Source organism: Gymnogyps californianus, chromosome 2, assembly GCF_018139145.2.
Source record: "Gymnogyps californianus isolate 813 chromosome 2, ASM1813914v2, whole genome shotgun sequence".
Taxonomy (NCBI): Eukaryota; Metazoa; Chordata; class Aves; order Accipitriformes; family Cathartidae; genus Gymnogyps; species Gymnogyps californianus.
The window spans coordinates 116,737,567-116,756,876 of NC_059472.1; the positions used below are offsets into that span (position 1 = coordinate 116,737,567).

At 42.6% G+C, this 19,310-nt stretch overlaps 1 protein-coding gene across 21 annotated transcripts in view; it reads left to right on the plus strand.

The window, feature by feature from the left end:
• The first annotated feature begins 9,710 nt into the window (after positions 1–9,710).
• Positions 9,711–19,310, plus strand: part of CLASP2 (cytoplasmic linker associated protein 2) — a 149,148-nt gene continuing 139,548 nt past the window's right edge. For all 21 annotated transcript variants that reach the window (XM_050891757.1, XM_050891768.1, XM_050891764.1 and 18 more), the window contains exon 1: positions 9,711–10,245. In XM_050891757.1, coding sequence (XP_050747714.1) covers positions 10,051–10,245 — 195 coding nt within the window. In that variant the 5' untranslated portion in view covers positions 9,711–10,050. The remainder of the gene's footprint in view (positions 10,246–19,310) is intronic.

A 19,310-nucleotide genomic window follows, 5' to 3' on the forward strand; every position in this document is an offset into this window, starting at 1 on the left:
AACTGAACGAACTTAAACTCTGGTTATAGAATGTGTTTAGCTAGTCACTCTCACTTTTATACATTCTTGATTTCCTATGAGTGTCTGTCATGACATCCGTTAGAGTGGATGCAGAGGAAGGTTCAGACAACCACTGCGAAGACAGCTGTGTACCGTGCTGGGGGTAGGGCTTTGCATCTGTCGTCACTTTGCGCACTGACACGCTTGCTCACTTACGCACTGGGCATTATGTTCTAGAAAATCCATAGCACAGGATACGTTTGTATGCAGAAATACCCATATGCAGAAATTTTTATTTCAATAGGAATTTATTTCTAAATAGGCTGGTTATTGTCTTTAAACGCTGGCAATGCATACAAGAATGTTTCTACTATGAGTCATACAATATTAAAAAAAAAGGGAATTCATAATTGAGGCATCACAGACACTATGGTTACTCAGTTAAAAGCAGATTAAAAAGAGTCCACTTCTGCTGCCACAAATTTGCATGATATTACTTGGGATTTTATAGGAAAAAAGTTGTATTATTGCCTATATTGTGACGTATTTTTCTTGATTTGTCTATAGTGAAATAGTCCCCCAGACCTGCGATGTGGATAAGTGAGTTCTCTCAGTGGAAAGATAGAGGGTCCAAAAGGGAAACAAAAACCCTATTCATAATTTGACTCTAAGAAATTTTGTCTGTTCGAAGTGCCTGTGTATCAAATCTGTACGTTCACTTCTGTAACCATTTCCATTCTAGAATGTAGAAATTGTGAAGTACCTAAAATTTTTATTAAAATACTGCTAAACTGGCACCTAAACGTTGTTTTATGAAAGTCCTAACTGCAACTTTATGGATTAGGGAAAATGAATATCAAATTCCTTATATATATGTGTCAAAAGGCATCTGCAAACATCAAATAAATTAGTGGCTATAGAATTTGTTGGGAAGTAAACTGAAGATCTACATGTGTTCAATAAATACCAAAGAAAAGTTAGAAGTTGTTCTGAATAATTCTTTGAAACAGGTTGGGTTTTTAATTACATTTGTGCATATGTTTATATAACAATTTATCATTTAAGTTCTGACAATTATATTACATTTTAATTATAAGAAGCTTTTACTCATTTTTATTACTTCAATTAATTATTGTTTCCACATGCTTTCTTTGAAAGATCCCATCAGTACACATCACATCAGTACCTCAACCTCTTCCTGCAAATAAAAAAAAGCAAAATAGCAAGCCCAATCCCTGACACTGGTCAGAGCCATAGGATCTGAATCCAACCTTAGTTTTCAAGAACTGCCTGAATTGGAGTAGCTTGAATTCATGTGGTTTTGTTACTTGTTTCCCAGTTAGATAACTATATGTGACTAAATGCTTTATTTTCTTGACAGAGTGAGCTACCTGTTGATCTATCTCAGCTATCATTAAAATCTGATAGATCTGTTGATCTATCTGAGCTATCACTCAAGCACTATGAATTCAACTACATTTAATTTAAACAGTCCACTTCAGAACCCACAAGATACATATACACAAAACCAACCTTACTGTCTTCCCCCATAATCTACCTTACTTTTCCCACTATTCTACTTGATTTACAGTGCTATTATTTTCAGAGCTGTATTTATAGCTATTATCTCATTTCAATTTTCATTCTAAAATGGTATAATTCAAGCTAGCTTGGGAGATCTGGACAGGTCATCACTTTAACCATAGCAAAACAGGGAGACTTGGTCCACCCTCTGTATTCTTAGAAGCAACCTTCACACTCCCTTGTATCGGCTGGTGCAGAGGTACCAAAAAGCGTGACTCAGCCTCTCTCACAGGAGAGACAGAGCCGGTTGCAATGACTCCATCACATTGTGCAAGAGCTTTGTGGGATTTGTGGCTGCTGCTTTAGTCCCTGACACTGCAGATGCACACCTTTTCCCAGGTGAGGCACAGGAGGTCAAGACTTGGCGGGGGGGGGGGGGGGGGGGGGGGGGGGGGGGGGGGGGGGGGGGGGGGGGGGGGGGCGGGCAGGCAGTGAGGAGAACATCTGAACCTGTTTTTCCAAACAAGGTACTCCTCCTGCACACAGTGGGCAATGGTTCTGAACTGCAAAGCAATTTAGTAAAAACACACCCTCGTAGAGCATAGACCCATAATAGTGGGTATTTGGTCAAAGCTGCTGACGGCTGTAGTAAGTACAGTCTGCTTTAAACTGCACGTTCAGCAGCACCAACCCAGATACAAGAGATTCTAAACTATTCTAGACAAGGACAGTAATTTCTTCTTTTCAGGGTAAAAAATAAAATCATCCATGACTTTTTTTTTTCCTAGAACACAAATGAATACTTAGATTTTTTTCATATGCATAGTCATTTACAGAAATTCCCCCCAAATACCAATTAATATTTACATCCATACCAAACCAGTAGGTTTCTCTGTGAGAAGCGTGGGCAGCCAAGCAAAAAATAGGATCTGCAACAACTGCTAGCTTGGCTTCTTTCTTTTGCTGCACAGCGTTATCAGTAATAGATACGGTAGGTAAAGTTTCAACTACATGCCTTTGGACGGGAATACTTGCAAAGATCTTCCAGAAAAGTGTACCACGAGAGGGAGCTCTCAAGCAGCCAGACAAGTTTTTTTTTTCAAACTACAGAGGAAAAGGACGTCAAAATTAGGCAACAGCCAAAAAATTCAGTCAGCTTAATCCCAAAATGTAAATGCATACAATTCTTTATGAAAAACGGCATTTTAAACTATCTGTCTGTAACTTTATGTATGCATTAAACTATATGTTTGTAAGGAAAACTTTCTCTCTTTTTGAGGAAGAATCCTGTAGCTTCTTCTTACCTGAGAAAACCTTTCTTGATCAATACTGGTAACGTAGGAGTTACTCACGTAATAAATGACTGCTGAATCTGGTCCTATTTATAGCAGGGTTTGCATTACAGAAAAAAAAGCAAGCCAAACCAGAGACCAACAAATCAGATCATACATGTTTTTCCCTTTCCCTTCTAATTCCCATGCAGTGAGAAGTGGGTTGCTTTGTGTAAACGCGGGCAGAGTCTGCCACTACACTAGTGTTACTAGGATGAATATCAACACACTGCCTGGTTTGGAAAGTTGTTTTTATGTAATGAGACGTATACCGTTCTGGATGGTTTTTCACATTCTTCAGTGCATTCACTGTCTTGCAAGCTTCCTGCAGATAACAAAAAAAGCCATGAGTTGTTTTGCAAGCACAGAGATTTTGCCAGTCCAAGGCCAAAATACACCCAGCTATTCGTCCCTTGATATTGCTACGCAGTACACTGTGTGCTCACTAGTTTTTACTTTTCAGGTCAGATCAATCAAGTATTTTGGATCCTTTTCTAGTTCTTTCATACTGCTGTTACAAACAGTAGCATGACAATACAAAGCTAACTGCATCTATATCAAAGTAGTTCTCATAGGCATTTTAACCAGAAGTTTAATCAATTTCTTAAGTTTAACAATTTAGAAAATCTTGTATTGATGAACTATTATGTTGAACTATTGCATCCCAAATTTTTCCAGCATGACACAAAATCATTATACAGCAACATTATACAAAGGTTTTACACAGAACACTGGCATATCATATTCCATCACAGAAACTGAAAGATAGAAAAGCATAATTGATCAAGGTCTAGCAAACTAACCTGCTGCACAAAACAGATGCAATCATTCTCTTGACACACCACAGTCAAATACTTCTACCATTAGAAACAAACATTTCTGCCACTGTACAAAAATGACATAAAGGATACTAAGTTATGTAGCAGTGCTTTGAGTAATTATAGAAGACATGATAGACTAAAATGATAAAAGTGGCCACTTACACGTTAATTCTGACACTATTTTCTTGATCTGTTATTACTATTTTTCATTACCCACAGTCTTTCATTTGTTCTTCCTTCTCTGTATCACATGTATCAAGAAAATTAGCAAATGAATCATTAAAGATTTATCAGGATGAATTATTTAATTGCAGTATCTACATGTTGAAACATATTTGACAATAAGGAACAAATTAATGCCTTGGAGTAATCCAGTAACTGGGCATCAGTCTGACCCCTCTCACACCCCATTTCTGTAATCAAATTGACTCAGTACATACAAGAAAAATACCAGACTACTAGTTTCAACTTCTGACTGCGTTACAAACAAGCATATGAAAGCGATCTATATTAAATGTGTAATTTCAAAAACATCCATGGCACAAGCCAAAATGTAGCAGAGTTCACTGAGCACATTTTTAATACAGTTACGTCTAATTTCATCTTTAAGGCCTTGTGAGAAAAATGGGCAATACTTCAACTAGCTTGGTACATATATTGCAACATCATCAGAACTTTCCTTCGTGAATTGATTGATTTATATTCAGAAGACGTTTATTACTTCATTATTCTGATATTAATCTCAGAGGGAGGAATTCAAACGATTCTTTAAAGTTATCAACAGTCATAAATTCAGCTTGAAAAGATACACATCATCCTTTTACAAGCAATGTAAGAAAAGATGTAAAATAAATACCTGTTCAACACAGATAACAAAAAATGCCACATTTCTGCTTAAAATAGCACAATATGACAGTATTTTACCTCCTGACAGTATTAAGAAAAACCTCGATGTACTGATCTCCAATGTATAAACAAATAAAAGCCTATGGTTATTCCAGAATACATTAAAAGGAGGTGGTATACGATTGAAGGACACCACATCCAAGACGCAATCTGAACATCTGCTTCAAGCCACCCCAGGGTGGAACATGATGTAGAAGTGCCGTCCCGGCTGTTGAGGAATCCGACAGGCATGTAAGGACAACTTTCTCATAGATTTCTTCAGTGTCAACTTAGGCTACGTCAAGTGTAATTTACGGGAAATTTCTGAGTGAGTCATGTTAAATTCACTCTATTTTTATTATTATGGCCTGCGCTTGCTATTTGTGATAAAGAGACCTTTTAATCAGAGGGGTTTTAAGAGATTTTTACGGTTCTTTCCGTGATGGGATTACATCTTCTGTATAGGAAGGCTTTTTCAGAAGGGGAAGTCAGTCTGTGGAAGTAACTTTTCCGCTGGAATGACTGACAGGCCCGCTACAGAAGATCGAAAACTGGGTTGCACGAGGTTTCAGCCTGTTAAAGCTACTGCTAGGAAAGGACAGAGGGTAGAAACAGAGCCTGAAACACAGTACGCGCTTTCTTATCAGCCAAAGGAATGAAAAGCACGGCATCCTCCCTCCCCAGCCTGTTTCTCTGTGTAATTCTCGCCGTTTTCAGAACAGGACGTTACATGTGATAGTGGTGCAGCGCACTGGTATGGGATGGGGGCGTAGAAACAGGTTTGGTGTGCAATTCAGGTTGGAAATGCGCCTCACTGGATTAGTGTCGTTTACCTCAGCTCCTGCTGTAATCATTCTGGTTGCTAGCAAGTCATATTGAGAAGACTGAAGGAAATTTTGATTCTGCATTCAATTACGGGGCTTAATTGCTCTACAAAATATTATGCATTGTACAAATACACAAGAGTAGTGGATTTACGCTCACATGCTTGCATATCAAAAAGACGACTGCATTCCAAAGGAAGCAATCTCCTTAACTGAGAGTAAGAGGCTTTAAAAGATCTTCGGCTTGAATGCAAATGCCTTCTTTTTGGAGCCTAGCCCACATCCCTAGGTATAAAGTCCACTAGGACTTTGTGAGAACATCTAACAACAAAACCATGTCCTTTGTCCAAGCTGGGGGACTGCTGTAGATTCCACGTTAAGAGTGCTACTCCTGCCTTGCTAAAAAAAAGAGATGAGTATCCAGAAGCTTTATTTGCCAAATCAAAATGGTATCCATTTTCAGAGGAAAAAAATCAACCCACGCTTATTGATCCCACAAAAAGATAATTCTTTTCAGTGCTAGGATTTCAAAGGAAATTGCCTTGATCTTATCAGAACACCTCAGCGATAAAAAGGCTACCAATTTTTTAGGGTTATATCAATGTCCATACAGTATAAAGGCACTAGTCATGGCAGGTAGTAACAGGATGAAATACAGTAGTCTAATCCTCTGATTTTACAGCGAGGCAATTATTTTCTCCTGTGTTTTCTAAGAAAACACTTATTACATGAAATGGAAAAAAAAAAAAAAAAAGCCACATATCCCAGCATGGCTTTTTGCCCTTAACATAGCTTTGTGATGTCGTCTTTGGGTTGACAAAATAGTTTCAACATTTCAAGTGTGTATCTTATTATACTTTACCCTTCTCCCCAGCTTCAATGCTATTCACAGCAATTAGATTACCTAATCAGTATATTTGCTTTGAATCAAGAGAAATTCAGAAAAGCTAGTGCCATGAGCTTTACCCCCTCTTTTTGCTTAGGATTTTCTGTCTTAAGAGATTGACATTAACTTGGACTATACTGAAAGGTGAATTTTAAATTACTTGCTTTTTTTTCAGAAAGTTTGGTGGACTGAAACTGTTTACAGTTCTTGATACTCCAAGAATCCAGTATCATCTACTCAGTTCTTTTCTATTTAGCCCATCTTAGTAGATCAAGTTACTTTTAAAACTTTCACAGCAAGAAATTTACTTTTTAAACTTACACCACCAGTAAATCAGATTCTAGTGCACTGGAAAAATATAACAATGCAGTTTTATTTTTCTGATATTTATTTTTCCATTTCCAGCTCGAGTCCCATTTTCAATAAAAACAATTAGTAACTCCATACCAAGTTTTCATAATCTGTCTTTGTAAATGGCACTGCACACACAGGACAAGAACTATTCAGCTCCATCCAAAATTACAGTTCTTTATATGTGCACAGGGAAATCCATTGTGAAAACACAATGAGCAGTTCATAATCTTTTTGTAAAATTATAATAAGCTCAAAGTACAATACATACATTTCTGTTTTAAAGGCATCTATAATCTTTTTAATCATCTTCATTATTGTAATGCCTAGGGCCCGATCAAGCACGGGATCCCGAATTTGCCACATCACACCAAAATCAACAAAAGGCTGCTTGTGGTCTTGCCTTCTGCTATGCCTGTGGACGGAGATCTCTTTTTTTGCCAGATCAATTCCCTGAACTAGCCCTCTGCAAGGTCACACAGATGTCAGCGTACGGGACAGAAAGGAAGTGCAGAATTCCTGAAAATGGGATTTGAGAGAAGCAGGCAAGTAGGACCACTGTAGCACCAATTTAGTTTCGTTTACACTGCTGTGAAACTGCAATTTGCAGGCGTGGTTCCTCAGTCAGTTTATACCTGTCTAAATCCTGCAGCCAAATGAAGGGAGTATCTCACTTTCCTGCAGACTCACCCTTACCCAGTGTTAGGACTAATGAGGCGAGACAGACAGACTGTGCTGTCTTGAAACTGTTGAGCTTCCATGACACAATGGCTATCATTGAAAGAGGTCCCACCAGCCCTCATCTCCCCCATCTAGCTTCTGGCTGTCTGCTTCTGCTTTCCCTGCTCCAACTCTGGCACTTGCTTAACCCCAGAGTGAGGCAATTTAGGAATCTGAATCAGCAAAAAGCTAATTCTGTGGGAAAAAAAAAAGGGAGAAAAATAAAGAAAAAAATTATCTCCCTGAATTGTTTACATGAAGTCAAATAAACACCAGCTCTGGTGTAAGAAAGGGAAGGATTGTATACATGACAGCAGGGGAAGAAAAGGACCGCCTGTATCAACAGCAGCTTGCAGTTTACCGTAACATGAATCCTCCCAGTATCAGAGGGACAGCAGGCCAACATCACTGTCCACTGCCATTGACAGGGGATGTTACACTTCCCATCTCCTGAGTCCTGTGCTTCTGCCCTTAGGACCTGTGAGCCAGCTCAACTCACTGATACTAACTCTGCCATTTAGCCCATTAAATCAACCCTAAGTGGTCAGTGAGTGCAGGACCCGGCACAGGGGACAAGACCAGGCCCAAGCAGAGCAGCTTGGGCGTGAGATAAGGGGAAAGTGACCTCTCCTTTCCTTTCCCTGCATGTGAAAACCACAGTCGTACTTTCAGAGGCCTGGGAGGCCACGCAAACACACTGCTAGGACAAAGTGGAGGGAGGGAGCAGGACAGGACCACCTTTCCCCTTTCTAACATCAAGGGGATTTGGACCAGTTTAAACTGACCCTGAAACACCACCACAAGTCACAGTCCCTGCACTAAAGGGTCTCTGTTTTAAATAAAGTCAATTCCTGGTAGTCTGCATGTGGGTTAGCTATGCTGCAGTTAACAGCACCCTGTGTACCGAGTTGGCTCCTCGGGGGTCTCTCCACCTTAAACCAGGGTAAAGGGTAGGGTGAAAGAGGCTGCAGGGCACCGCTTGACAAAGTCGGGACCGCGCTGGAAAGGCAGCAGCTTCATTTCCCTCTCCGCAGTTTTACCGTCCCACAGAGCTCTGCTTCCCGCGCTGTTCATTCTCACACGGCTTCCTTCCCTCTCCCCTTCGCCGCGGCAAAGAAAGGCAGGCAGCTGCCGCGCTGAGGCACCCGGCTACCTAGACCCTGCGTGGGGGAGGAAGGGAAGAGCACGGCGAGGCGCAGGAGCCAGCCCGGGGTACTCCTCCGCAGCGGCTCCTCGCCCACCTCCCCTCAGCGCCGCCGCCGACCGCCCAACAGACCGGGCCGCCCGCCTCGGGCTGGAGGAGAGGGGAGAAACCGGCCCCCCCCCCAGCGCAGCCTCCTCAGTATCACCGCCGCGAGCCCGCACTCCCGTCCTTCCGCGAGCGAGCCGAGACGGGGGTGGAGGAGGGCGCCCCAGAACCCTTCGCACTGCTTCCCGTTTCTCAACACTTCCTCTTCTTCTTCCTCCTCCTCCTCCTCCTCCTCCTCCTCACCCGCCGCCGCCTGCCCCCCAGGGCACCGGCTGGCACCGCGGGGACGGGCCGCGCACCGACCTCCCCTCTGCGGGCAAGCAGCGCATGCGCCTCCTGCCACACGACACAACCCGCACGGGGCCCGCGGAGCGCTCTCGGGATCGCGCGCGCGCGCGCGCCGCAGCGCGGGGCGGGCCATCTGGGCGGGAGGCTGGGGAAAGGGGAGACGCGGCGGGGGGGCGGGGCGGGGCGGGGCCGTCGAGAGCCACGCCCAGTCTAGCTGGCGCCGGCCGGGGCGGCCCGCGGCGGGGGGGGGGGGAACGCAACTTCCACGGGACGGAGGCGGCGCCGCAGGCGGGCGGAGGAAGGCGCGGTGCAGCGTGAGCGGCTCCGTGGGGGCTCGCCCGATCCAGCCCGCGGTGGGGGCCGACGGGTGAAGGGGAGCGAGCGGCGCTGAGACTCGCCTCGCCGGGGCGAAGTTTCGAAGCTGCCCCGCGGGCGAGCATGAGAGGTCCGCCCCGGCCTTGCCGCTGCTGCGTCCGTGGGAGGACGGGCCGGTGCCCGCGGCGGTGAGAGGCGGCCCGGGGATCGCTCCTCGGCGCCCGCGGGCGGGAGGAGAGAGCGAGAGGCGGCGGCGGCGGCTGCTCCCGCGGGGACCCCCCTCTGCCCACGGCTGCCCGCCCCCCTCCCCCCCCCCCCCCCCCCCCCCCGCGGAGGTGCCTGCCAGCCCCCTCCGCCCCGCAGGGCGAGCTTTAACGATTGTTCTCGCTCTGAATTTCCCTTCCCCCGGCGGAGGGGGGGAGGAGGGGCGGCGGCAAGGAGCCCTGCCGGGATCCCCTAGGACGACGCGGAGGCGCCTGGAAAGCCCCTGAGCCTGAGGAGGCGGCTCCCGCCGACCCCTCCGCCCGCCGGGCCGCCGCAGCCTGCCAGCCTTGCGTGCGCCCTCGTCTTCCCTTCCTACTTCAGGCTTCACCTTGCGGGCAGGCTCGGGGAGGAGGCCGGAGGAAGCCGCCCGTGCCCCTGGCGGCGGCGTGCGGTGCGTGTGCGCATGGAGGCGCCGGGCGCGGAGCCGGGGCGGAGAGGGCGAGGAGAGGCTTCATGAGGGCAGCGGCCCTGCCGGGGATCGCCGCCTCGCCGGGCGTTTCCCTCCCCCTGCCGCCCGCCCTGCCCTGGCCGCGCTTCCGACCCTGAAGCCGGTCGGCTCGTCTCCGAAAAAACTTTTCCGCAGCGGCCGAGGATGGAGCCTGCCGGTATGGATTATTTCTGCGACCAGGTACAGCAGAAGGACGTGGGCCGCAGGATGCAGGTCGGCCAGGAGCTGCTGGAGTACCTGAGCGACCCGGCGAGGTCCCCCGATGTGGAGCAGGACCAGCAACGCCTTGACAAAGTGATCGACGAATTAACAGGATGGGTCAACTCTAGTAATTTTAAGGTGAGGCTGGTCGGCGAGGCTTGGTACAGGAAGACCATGATTCGTCATGGTAGGGAGGTACAGAGCTCCGGATTACTTTTAAATCAGATACGAGCAGAAATAAAACTGCGTTTATACCAGTTTTTATCCCTCCCTCCACAAAGGGAAAGTCAGAAATTTTGGGAGCGGTCGGTTAACATTTTCTTGTTTCTATTCCTCTGTCCTAAAAGAAGCAGTAATGGTTTTTTTTGTTTTGCTTTTATTGTTGGTTAAACGTTTTTGTACGTAATATTAAAAAAACCCCACACAACTATTTTATGTACTCGGGTTCTGTTTCTTATTCTGAAACAAGATAGGTGGTGATTTTTTTCTTTTTTTTTCTTTTTTTTTTACTACCACTCCCATCCATGGTCTCTGTACTTGGGTATAATGTTTCGTGGGATTGCCATTATTTTCTGTAGGCCGTAAAGAGTGCTGTTTCACCCGGTTTGTATTACAGCGTGTGTGTTCTATACGATTTAATGAATAATTTGCTTCTTGGAGTTCCCATTGTAAGTTTAAAGTTGTTTATATCGTCTTTAGGTGACTTTCCTGTACGTGGGAAGTTATATAGTATCTTTATAGCAGTCCAATGATGACTCACGTTTCGCCTTTTTTTTTTTTCTTCTCCATGCGTATTAGGCTGAGCTGCAGGAAGACAGTGATTACTCCTGCACACCTCTCTTGTAACATTTGTGAATTTTTCTGGCGTTGGTCAGCCGATAACACGATTGACGACGTACTTTTATGACCAAGGACAATCGTATTCGCATTAGCGATTTTTTTTTTTAATTTTTTTTTTTTTTTTTTTTTTGGTGTGTGCTGTGTACGGCTGGGACAGGGCTGCGCTCCCGTCGTCGGGTGGCGGTGTCGGTCTGCGATGCTGAGCTCGGGTCTGTTAGCCGAGCGAGATCCGCCCTTCCCTCTGCGCTTATTCCCTTACCTCGCTGTCTTGCCTTGTGAGATGATTGACTTGCACTTCGGGCCTTTGAACTTAGTGTAGTGAGGTTATTGTAATTTTTTTCTATTTGCTTAGACTTAGGAGGCAGGCGTAGGCGTAACTTGTAAGGGCAGTATGTTCATGAAATGGGTATTTTTTTTCTCCGGGTGACTTTACAGTGCTGTGTACTTGCCAGTGCTTGCACATAGCAGTTCTGAGTTTGAGGTCTGAAAATAATAAGGCTTAACTGTATTTGCGTGTATGATTTATTTTTTTTGGAAGCATATTTGTCATTAAAGGTCAGGTTAGCTTGAGGAAATAATGTATGTTGGACGAGTATAATTTATTTGCCTTTAAATTCCTCGTCTGAGGGCAGTTGTTGGTCATAATTGATTACTGTGAAACCTAGACAGGTCTTTAAGCATACCCTTTTGTGTAAAGGGGACTAGATACTTACTTATCTCAACAGGGTAATGTAAAAGTTTCTTCCTGCATTTTTAAATTGACAAAATTGGGCATTAATACTTGAAATTTGCTTTTCAAGATGTATTTTTCATAACGCAAGACATTCTGCTTGCTCTTGATGTAAGGTGACAGAACTCCTTGGCTGTTAGGACTGTAGGACGAATGAGGAATATGCAGTACTCCAGATCACAAGCCTGTCATGCAAGATGAGGTTAAGAGTATTACAAATTCTAAGAGTTTTAAAAACAGCTTGCATAATAATTAAAATATTGTTACCTCTTCTCTATGTCCACTTAGGTGACTCTTTATACATACAGTGTTCTATTTCAAAGCATGTTACATACATTATATTAACTGCAGCAGCACAAGATCTTGGATGTTTTGCTCATGATCAGTTCCAGTGTTCCTGGCTGTGATGGTGGTGGTGACTGCCAGCATCTGCTTCTTCAAAATGAAAATTAAAAATATTCTGGAAAACTGTGGTTTGCATCTTGTGTATTTTATCTTATACAAGCATAGGTGTTACATGTTTAAATGTTAGATCTGAGTTTGTTATTAAACTCAGGGCCTGAATGATATCATAAAGTAATGAGTACCACATACATGTATTCTCACGAAAAATATTAGAGTAATCTTTATTTTTGATTACTCTATTTTTAATAATTTGTTGGTTACCCTTTCCTCTGCTGAGGAATGGCTATGTAGAGCACTTAGACAATTCTGCTTATCGTCTCTTTCTTCTTGTATCTTGCTAAAGGTCTTGCAGGTCTTCAAAGTCCCAAAGTAATTAATCCCTCCCTGTTGACATGGCTGTTTAATTGAGCAGTGATAATGGCTGGTGACTGGCTTATTTATCAGAACTGCTGAGCTAGATGAATTGGAGTGACAAGTGGAGAATACTGGAGGAAGTTTTGAGGGGGAGCATTATTTCTACTGTAGGTGACTGGTATGGATAATGAGGGAATAACTACTGTAACTTGCCCTGGGTGTGCCGTATCTTTCCTTTCGTGTGAAAACTCAGTTATTGCATGCAGTGCAATCTGCTGACCATACTGAAAGAGAAGATGCATGATCTGGGAGCTCTAGGCTCCACTCTATGCTGTGCCTGAGAAGAGAAAACTTTCTATGAAATGCCACCCTAGAAAGTTTCTGCCTGACATAACCAGAAGGGAAGGGATCTGGAGGGAATAGGAGGGTTGACCTGGCGGACTTGATAACGAGTGGGGAAAAAGAGAACAGGTGTTCAGTAAGCAAGTATGGACTTGTTATCAGCAAGGTTGAATTAACTTGTGTCAAAAAGATTTTGGCCATCTAAATAGTAATTTTGCTTTTCTGAAGTTTGCAGCTATTTATAGTTGTTTAATAAACAATCTGGCTGTTCCAAACTAAGAAAGCAGATAGGAAAATTTTTGAGTTCATCTAACTCATTGAAGTGGAAAACGCAATTACCAGTTTGAGTTACTGATAAATCAGAAAGGTGGGATTAAGAATGTGTTGACTCATCTGCAAATGATACGGAGTTCTAGTGAAAGTTGGTTGCAGAACATGGGGAGTGACCTAGAGAGAGTGATGAGTCATCTTTAAAGGCTAACCTTAATGGTGTATTATGGGGACTTCAGTTACAATGTTTATGCAGTCAGTGATAAATTAGCTTCCAAAAACTGTTGAAAACTTTGTAACATCAGGGAGTACCCAGATGATGTGCATAATTTAAGCTTTTATTTTTGGATCTCATTAGAATGAAAGAGTTGCTCACTGAGCTGAAAACTGTTTGCTTGGTGTCCTGATACCGTGATCAGGTTTATTTCATATTGGTTGGGACTGACCTCTCTCCTCCTACAATATAGAGCTTTGGTTTGGGTGGGGTTTTTGTGTGGTGGTTTTTGGGGGTTTTTTTTGGGTGTTTTTTTTTTTTTTTGTTCCCCCCCCCCCCCCCGACTGTTTTCCCAAGGCTGTGAGGAATAGTGGAGAAAAAAAATAAGGGCAGTGAATTCTGAAATCTTTTTAAGGAGTAGGTAAGTTGGATGCAAAGTATTAAGAGTTGGGTGATGGTATTATTCTGCTGGTATTTGTTCTCCTCAAACTCTGAAATATTTGGCAATCTCAGAAAATTGGAACAGTGCTAATGTTTGTGTTCAGACTCTCAGGTGAACTTCAAGCAGTAAATTAATTCCCCATTCTGAGGGTATCACTGCTGATAGGTATTTGCTGGCTTTACTGCGTTAACCTGGATGTTCATCTATGTATACATGAGTTTTAATTAACACATCTCTTATGTCTCTCTTGTACTCATGTCGTGATTTAACCCTAGCCAGCAACTAAGCACTACACAGCCACTCGCTCACTCCCCCCCAGTGGGATGGGGGAAAGAATTGGAAGAGTAAAAGTGAGAGAACTTGTGGGTTGAGATAAAGACAGCTTAATAGGTAAAGCAAAAGCTGCACGCACAAGCAAAGCGAAACAAGGAATTCATTCACTACTTCCCATGGGCAGGGAGGTGTTCAGCCATCTCCAGGAAAGCAGGGCTCCATCACATGTAACGGTTACTTGGGAAGACAAACGCCATCACTCCGAACATCCCCCCCTCCTTCTTCTTCCCCCAGCTTTATATGCTGAGCATGATGTCATATGGTATGGAATATCCCTTTGGTCAGCTGGGGTCAGCTGTCCTGTCTGTGTCCCCTCCCAGCTTCTTGTGCCCCCCCAGCCTACTCGCTGGTGGGGTGGTGTGAGAAGCAGAAAAGGCCTTGACTCTGTGTAAGCACTGTGTAAGCACTGCTCAGCAATAACGAAACCATCCCTGTATTATCAACACTCTTTTCCAGCACAAATCCAAACCACAGGCCCATACTAGCTACTATGAAGAAAACAAACTCTACCCCAGCCAAAACCAGCACAACTCAATAGTCACTTGAAATAATTACAAGATTATATTACAAGATGCAGAAATACTACTTTTCAAGTAGAGCTTTGCAAGTCTACTCTTGGCTGTTAGCATGTTGTGGTTTTTTTTAAGCCCACCAAAATTGAATAGTTACCCTCATAAAATTTATTTTTTGAGCAATAAAGCCACCTTTTGGTTCTTTATGCAAATCACAGCTGATCAGAAGTAATAAAATCCTGTGACTAAAATTCTGGTAGTTTCTCAAGGTAGTTTTATGTGAGAAGAGTAATTAGTAATGTTTGTGACTGTGAGTTGTCTTTGGATTTCTTACCTTTGTACTCGATATTTTTAGCTTGTTTTATTCCTCAACTGCTGTAGGAAAATAATTAATAATTGCTGTTTTTCTGTCAGAGCAGCAGATTGTTTGCCATGCAAAGAAAAAATTGGATTTCACACTGTCTGTTTCTGATAGTGTGGATAATCTGGGTTTTTTGGTTTGGTTTTTTTTTTTCAAGGCAAATCCTTGGAGTTATCTTTTATTCTATGCTTCCTGTAGAGTGAGATTTTTCTTAGCTTTGTTTGTCTCAACAGGAAATATTGAAATATACTAAAATACCAGTAATGTTATTGTTGCATTTTTGTATTTCCTTGGTTTGGCAAGTATTTATTTTGGTTTGCCTTTAGTTCAACAAAAGGCCAGCAGGAGGAGCTTTCAGTTTCCAGAAAGGAAGGGAAGATTTGAACTGTAATTTTGCAAATAGTTAAGACGAGTAGTCAGGACATTTGTCTGAAGTCCTTGCAAAGAGAGAGCAGCAGTTATAACTTTGTTGACTGCATGTAAGTGTGTGAGGTGGAAGCTAGAATTTAAAATTATTTGAACGAAATGGAGATACTGATATCTGAAAAAAAAGGAAAGTTCAGAAATAAAAATGTGAAGTCCTACATTTCAGTAAGAATAATTGAACACACAAATGCAGGATGTGGGGCATGTGATTAAGTAGCAGTCCTTAGGAAGAAAATGCGTGGGTTATTTTGGATCTGAAGTTGAACACAAGCCAATATATGCTACACAAAAGGCAAATGCTGTAGTGAGTTGTAGGACTGTAACCTGCTGGACAGAAAAGTGGAATAAAAGAGGACCCACCTCAACCTTTATTTTTCAGTTGCTGTATAGATGCTGGTATTTCCTTAGTCTTTGTTAGCAAATAGTGGTAATTTAAATGTCTTTGTTGGAGGAGAAATGTTTGACTTTGAGGTCTTTGCTGAATTTCATTATTCCTTTCTTCAAGTTGTTTGTTTCATCTTGGCTATGTGGGAGCTACTTCCCTTATTTCTATGTAATGAGAATGTCGTTCGACCTGTCCATGTATGAATCCAGTTTTAGTTTTCAGGCTCAATGATTCGATTCTTTCTTGAGTAATTACTATTTTTTCATGTATTATTTATGTTTTGTTCATAGAATGTTAAATAAACTATTGAATGTTAGCCAAATAATCAAGCAGATCTCCAGAAGACAAGGGAAACTTGCAAGAAGTTTTTATTATTTGAACTTTAATTAAAAATAATTTTGTCCAGCCTTTAATTAGGAATGTGGAATATATTGTCTCAAACTCTCAGGCATCTCCTCCAGAGGTGGAATTGACAGTTCTCAATTGTTTTGCAGCTTCAGTTTGTGTAACCCAGCCTAGCTGTAGTCCCTGTTGAAATAGCAGCTCTGCTTCTCCTGTGGCCAGGCATTCTCACTGTTGTTCTTGAGGCAATTAACTTTTTGTTGATGTTGAATTCATTTTCCAGTGTTTCAACAAGCTGATTTGACTGATGCTACAGGAGATTTAAGTGCACCAGATCAAATGTGCCTGCAAGTCAAGAGGGAGAACAGGGCCATCCCTTTTAGCTTGAAGTTTGATTGATTTGGATGTGAATAGAGACACTTTCCAAGCTCTGTGCAGTGTGCAAGAGGAGAGGTACATCCTTCAGAATAGAATTCACAGCAGTCAACATGTGTTTTTAGCAGCATTGCTGATTTAAGCAGTTTGTTTCCCTGGCTGCTGAATTGTGATGGTGCGTTGTGCCTTCATTGCTCTGATGCGAGTGCTTGTGAGGCTGCACAGTAAACGGGCTCAGGGAAGAGAGCTGGCTGAGAAGATGCTTTCTCTTGTTCATTTGTTGGACTGATTTCCTAAAGTGGGTTACTATTCAGCTGCATGAATACTTGTCTCCTCAGCAGAGGAGCTGGTGCAGGGGTAGGAGTAAGTAGCAGAGAATGGGAGTCACTGTATGTTTAATACAATTTAAATTCGAGGAAATGGGAAAGAAAAAAAGAGACCTTGGGCATGAAAAGAATTATATTCTTTTGGAAGTACTAAGTCTTAAAATAAAGTGTTTCTTTGTTTTGCTCCATCAACATGCTTAGAAAGGCTTTCAAGTGCAGTTTCCTTTGGGGGGAAAAATTTTTTTTTTCTTTTTTTTCTTTTTTTTTAAATTATATAGTCCAAAGAGAAATACCATACATCTCATTGCCTTCCCACTGAGTCCTGCTTTTGAAGAGGCTCTGTCTTCAAACTTTTTCCACTGCAGCACATAAAGTTTAAGCTAGACAATCTCAAAAAGAAAATGGCTTAAAATGTCAGGTGTTGCTGTATCATATACTTTTGGTTTATGCTCACTGTCCTTGCAACAATGTCTATGAAAAATGTATGGCAATGGTCAAGGGAGGAACATTTAATGTACATGTGAGGCAAACTGTAGATACTCCTGTAATGGATCAAACTGGAGGCAGTACATAACACATTTTAGAATACTGATCACTGTATTGTCCACAGAATACAGAACAATTTGGAGATCACACTTTCAGTCTGAAGATCATGAGAGATTTTGAAATAATGGAAGGTTGTAAACATTTTTCCAGTAACCATTTTGAGTGTTACAGTAATATGTTCTTCAAAATTGGGTAAATGTTTCTTAATTAATGCGGGGGGGGAGAGGAATGTTACAGTTCCCATCATGGGGAAAGGGCAGTAAAACAGTTTTGTTTTTTTTTTTTTTTTTTTTTAAATAAGCTTTAAAATTTTTATGACAGCACTATGCTTGCTTGTTTTGGCTGCTATACTGGAGAGGTCAAAATAACAAGGACCTCCCGGAACTATGCCTGTTGAGAAGAACCTCCGAAGAAACCAAGCCTTTTCAGTCCTGAACTACACTCATCAGTCTCTGGATAAATACGGGTGATTCATTCACCCTCTGGTAGTGTGGTTACTTGCACTGCGATGCTGAAATGATTTGCGGTTGGCCATCACAGAAGCATAATGAAGGGAAGATTATCATAAGAAGTTTGGTAGTCTATACCCCTTTTGAGACAGTGAGGGTTGCAGCTGATGTGTAGTTTTAACAGTAGCAAATATTTGATACTCTCAGGAGAATCTTAGCTTATAGTCCAAATTATAGTTGCAAAACATTGCTTTGAAGTCAGTAAACTTGCATTTTTAGATAGAGGAGGCTCTGCATTTGCTACAGAACTTGCGACTCAAATTGTTGAGCTTGAAGACTTTATGTTAGATTGCCAGTAACTCCTCTCTCTCCTTGCAATGTGAAGTGATGTGATATACATTAAAAAAAAAAAAAGAAAAAAGATTGTATACATCTTTGAAAGTGTGTCATTTGTACCCTTGAAGATGAAAGAAGCAAGAGAATGGAAGTAATGCTTTCTTGTCAGCTAAAATATCTAAAGTATAGATGACGTGTGTGGTAGCTACAGCAGCTGGGACTACAATTTTGGCTGCTGTCAGCAGAGGCAGCTGCCCAACTCATGCTGAGTGGGAGGATTGCAGCAATGCATTTTCTTGTACAAGGGAGAATGGAGCCTGAAGATGACCTGGCTGGGACTGAAGAACCACCTGGGTTGAAGAAATGACCCAGGAAAATGGAAGCTTCCTTCTACCCATGGAGCCAGGGGCAGTTTTTGGTATCTGCAAGCTTTTGGGTTAAGGGAGGGAATGGAATATGGGTAGATCTCAGTGAAGTGGGGCGATGTGGAGAGAAGTGGAGCGGGGAGCAAAAAATGATTGAGTGTCCTGTGAAATGGGAGAGAAGGGGATTGAGGGAGATGAGTAAAGAGAACTAGGAATAAGAAACTTCAAGAAGTGCAGCAGAAGAGAATGCACATACATACATGTTTTTGTTTCATGTTTAGCTACTTGCAAGGTGCTTGAGATTATTTCAGAATTGAGAAAGTACACCTTCGGGCTTGGCTGACAATACTTAAAACAAACAAACAAAAATCTCATGATGTTCTTGCATATATCTTGTTCCAGCATTGCAGTGCTGGAACAATGCTTGTTCTTGCAGGGTGTAGTTGTTTGGCATGCTGTTTTGTGTTTGTCAGTTGATTGTTAGTGATACCACAGCTGTCCCCATGGTGACAGGAAGTCCAATGCCTTAACTTCATTCTTTCAGAGTTCCAGATAGTGACCTCCATAATTCCCCCATTAGATTCTCATGACTAGTTTGGAGATTGTGATCTGCAGAATCCGTATTTCCATATACAGTTCAGAGATCCTATGACCAAATCCAAGGACATTCATATTAAGGTCATTTGGCAACTTATGTAACTAGAGATGTTTTCCTGGCAGTCTCCTGCCCCTAGCTGTCCCCCACAGCTAGGGAAATTCCCCCCACAGGGATGGGAAATTACAGAATCACAGTGAGAATAATAGTAAGCATGCATGGTTAACCAGGTATGGTTTGAAGAACAGTATTTCT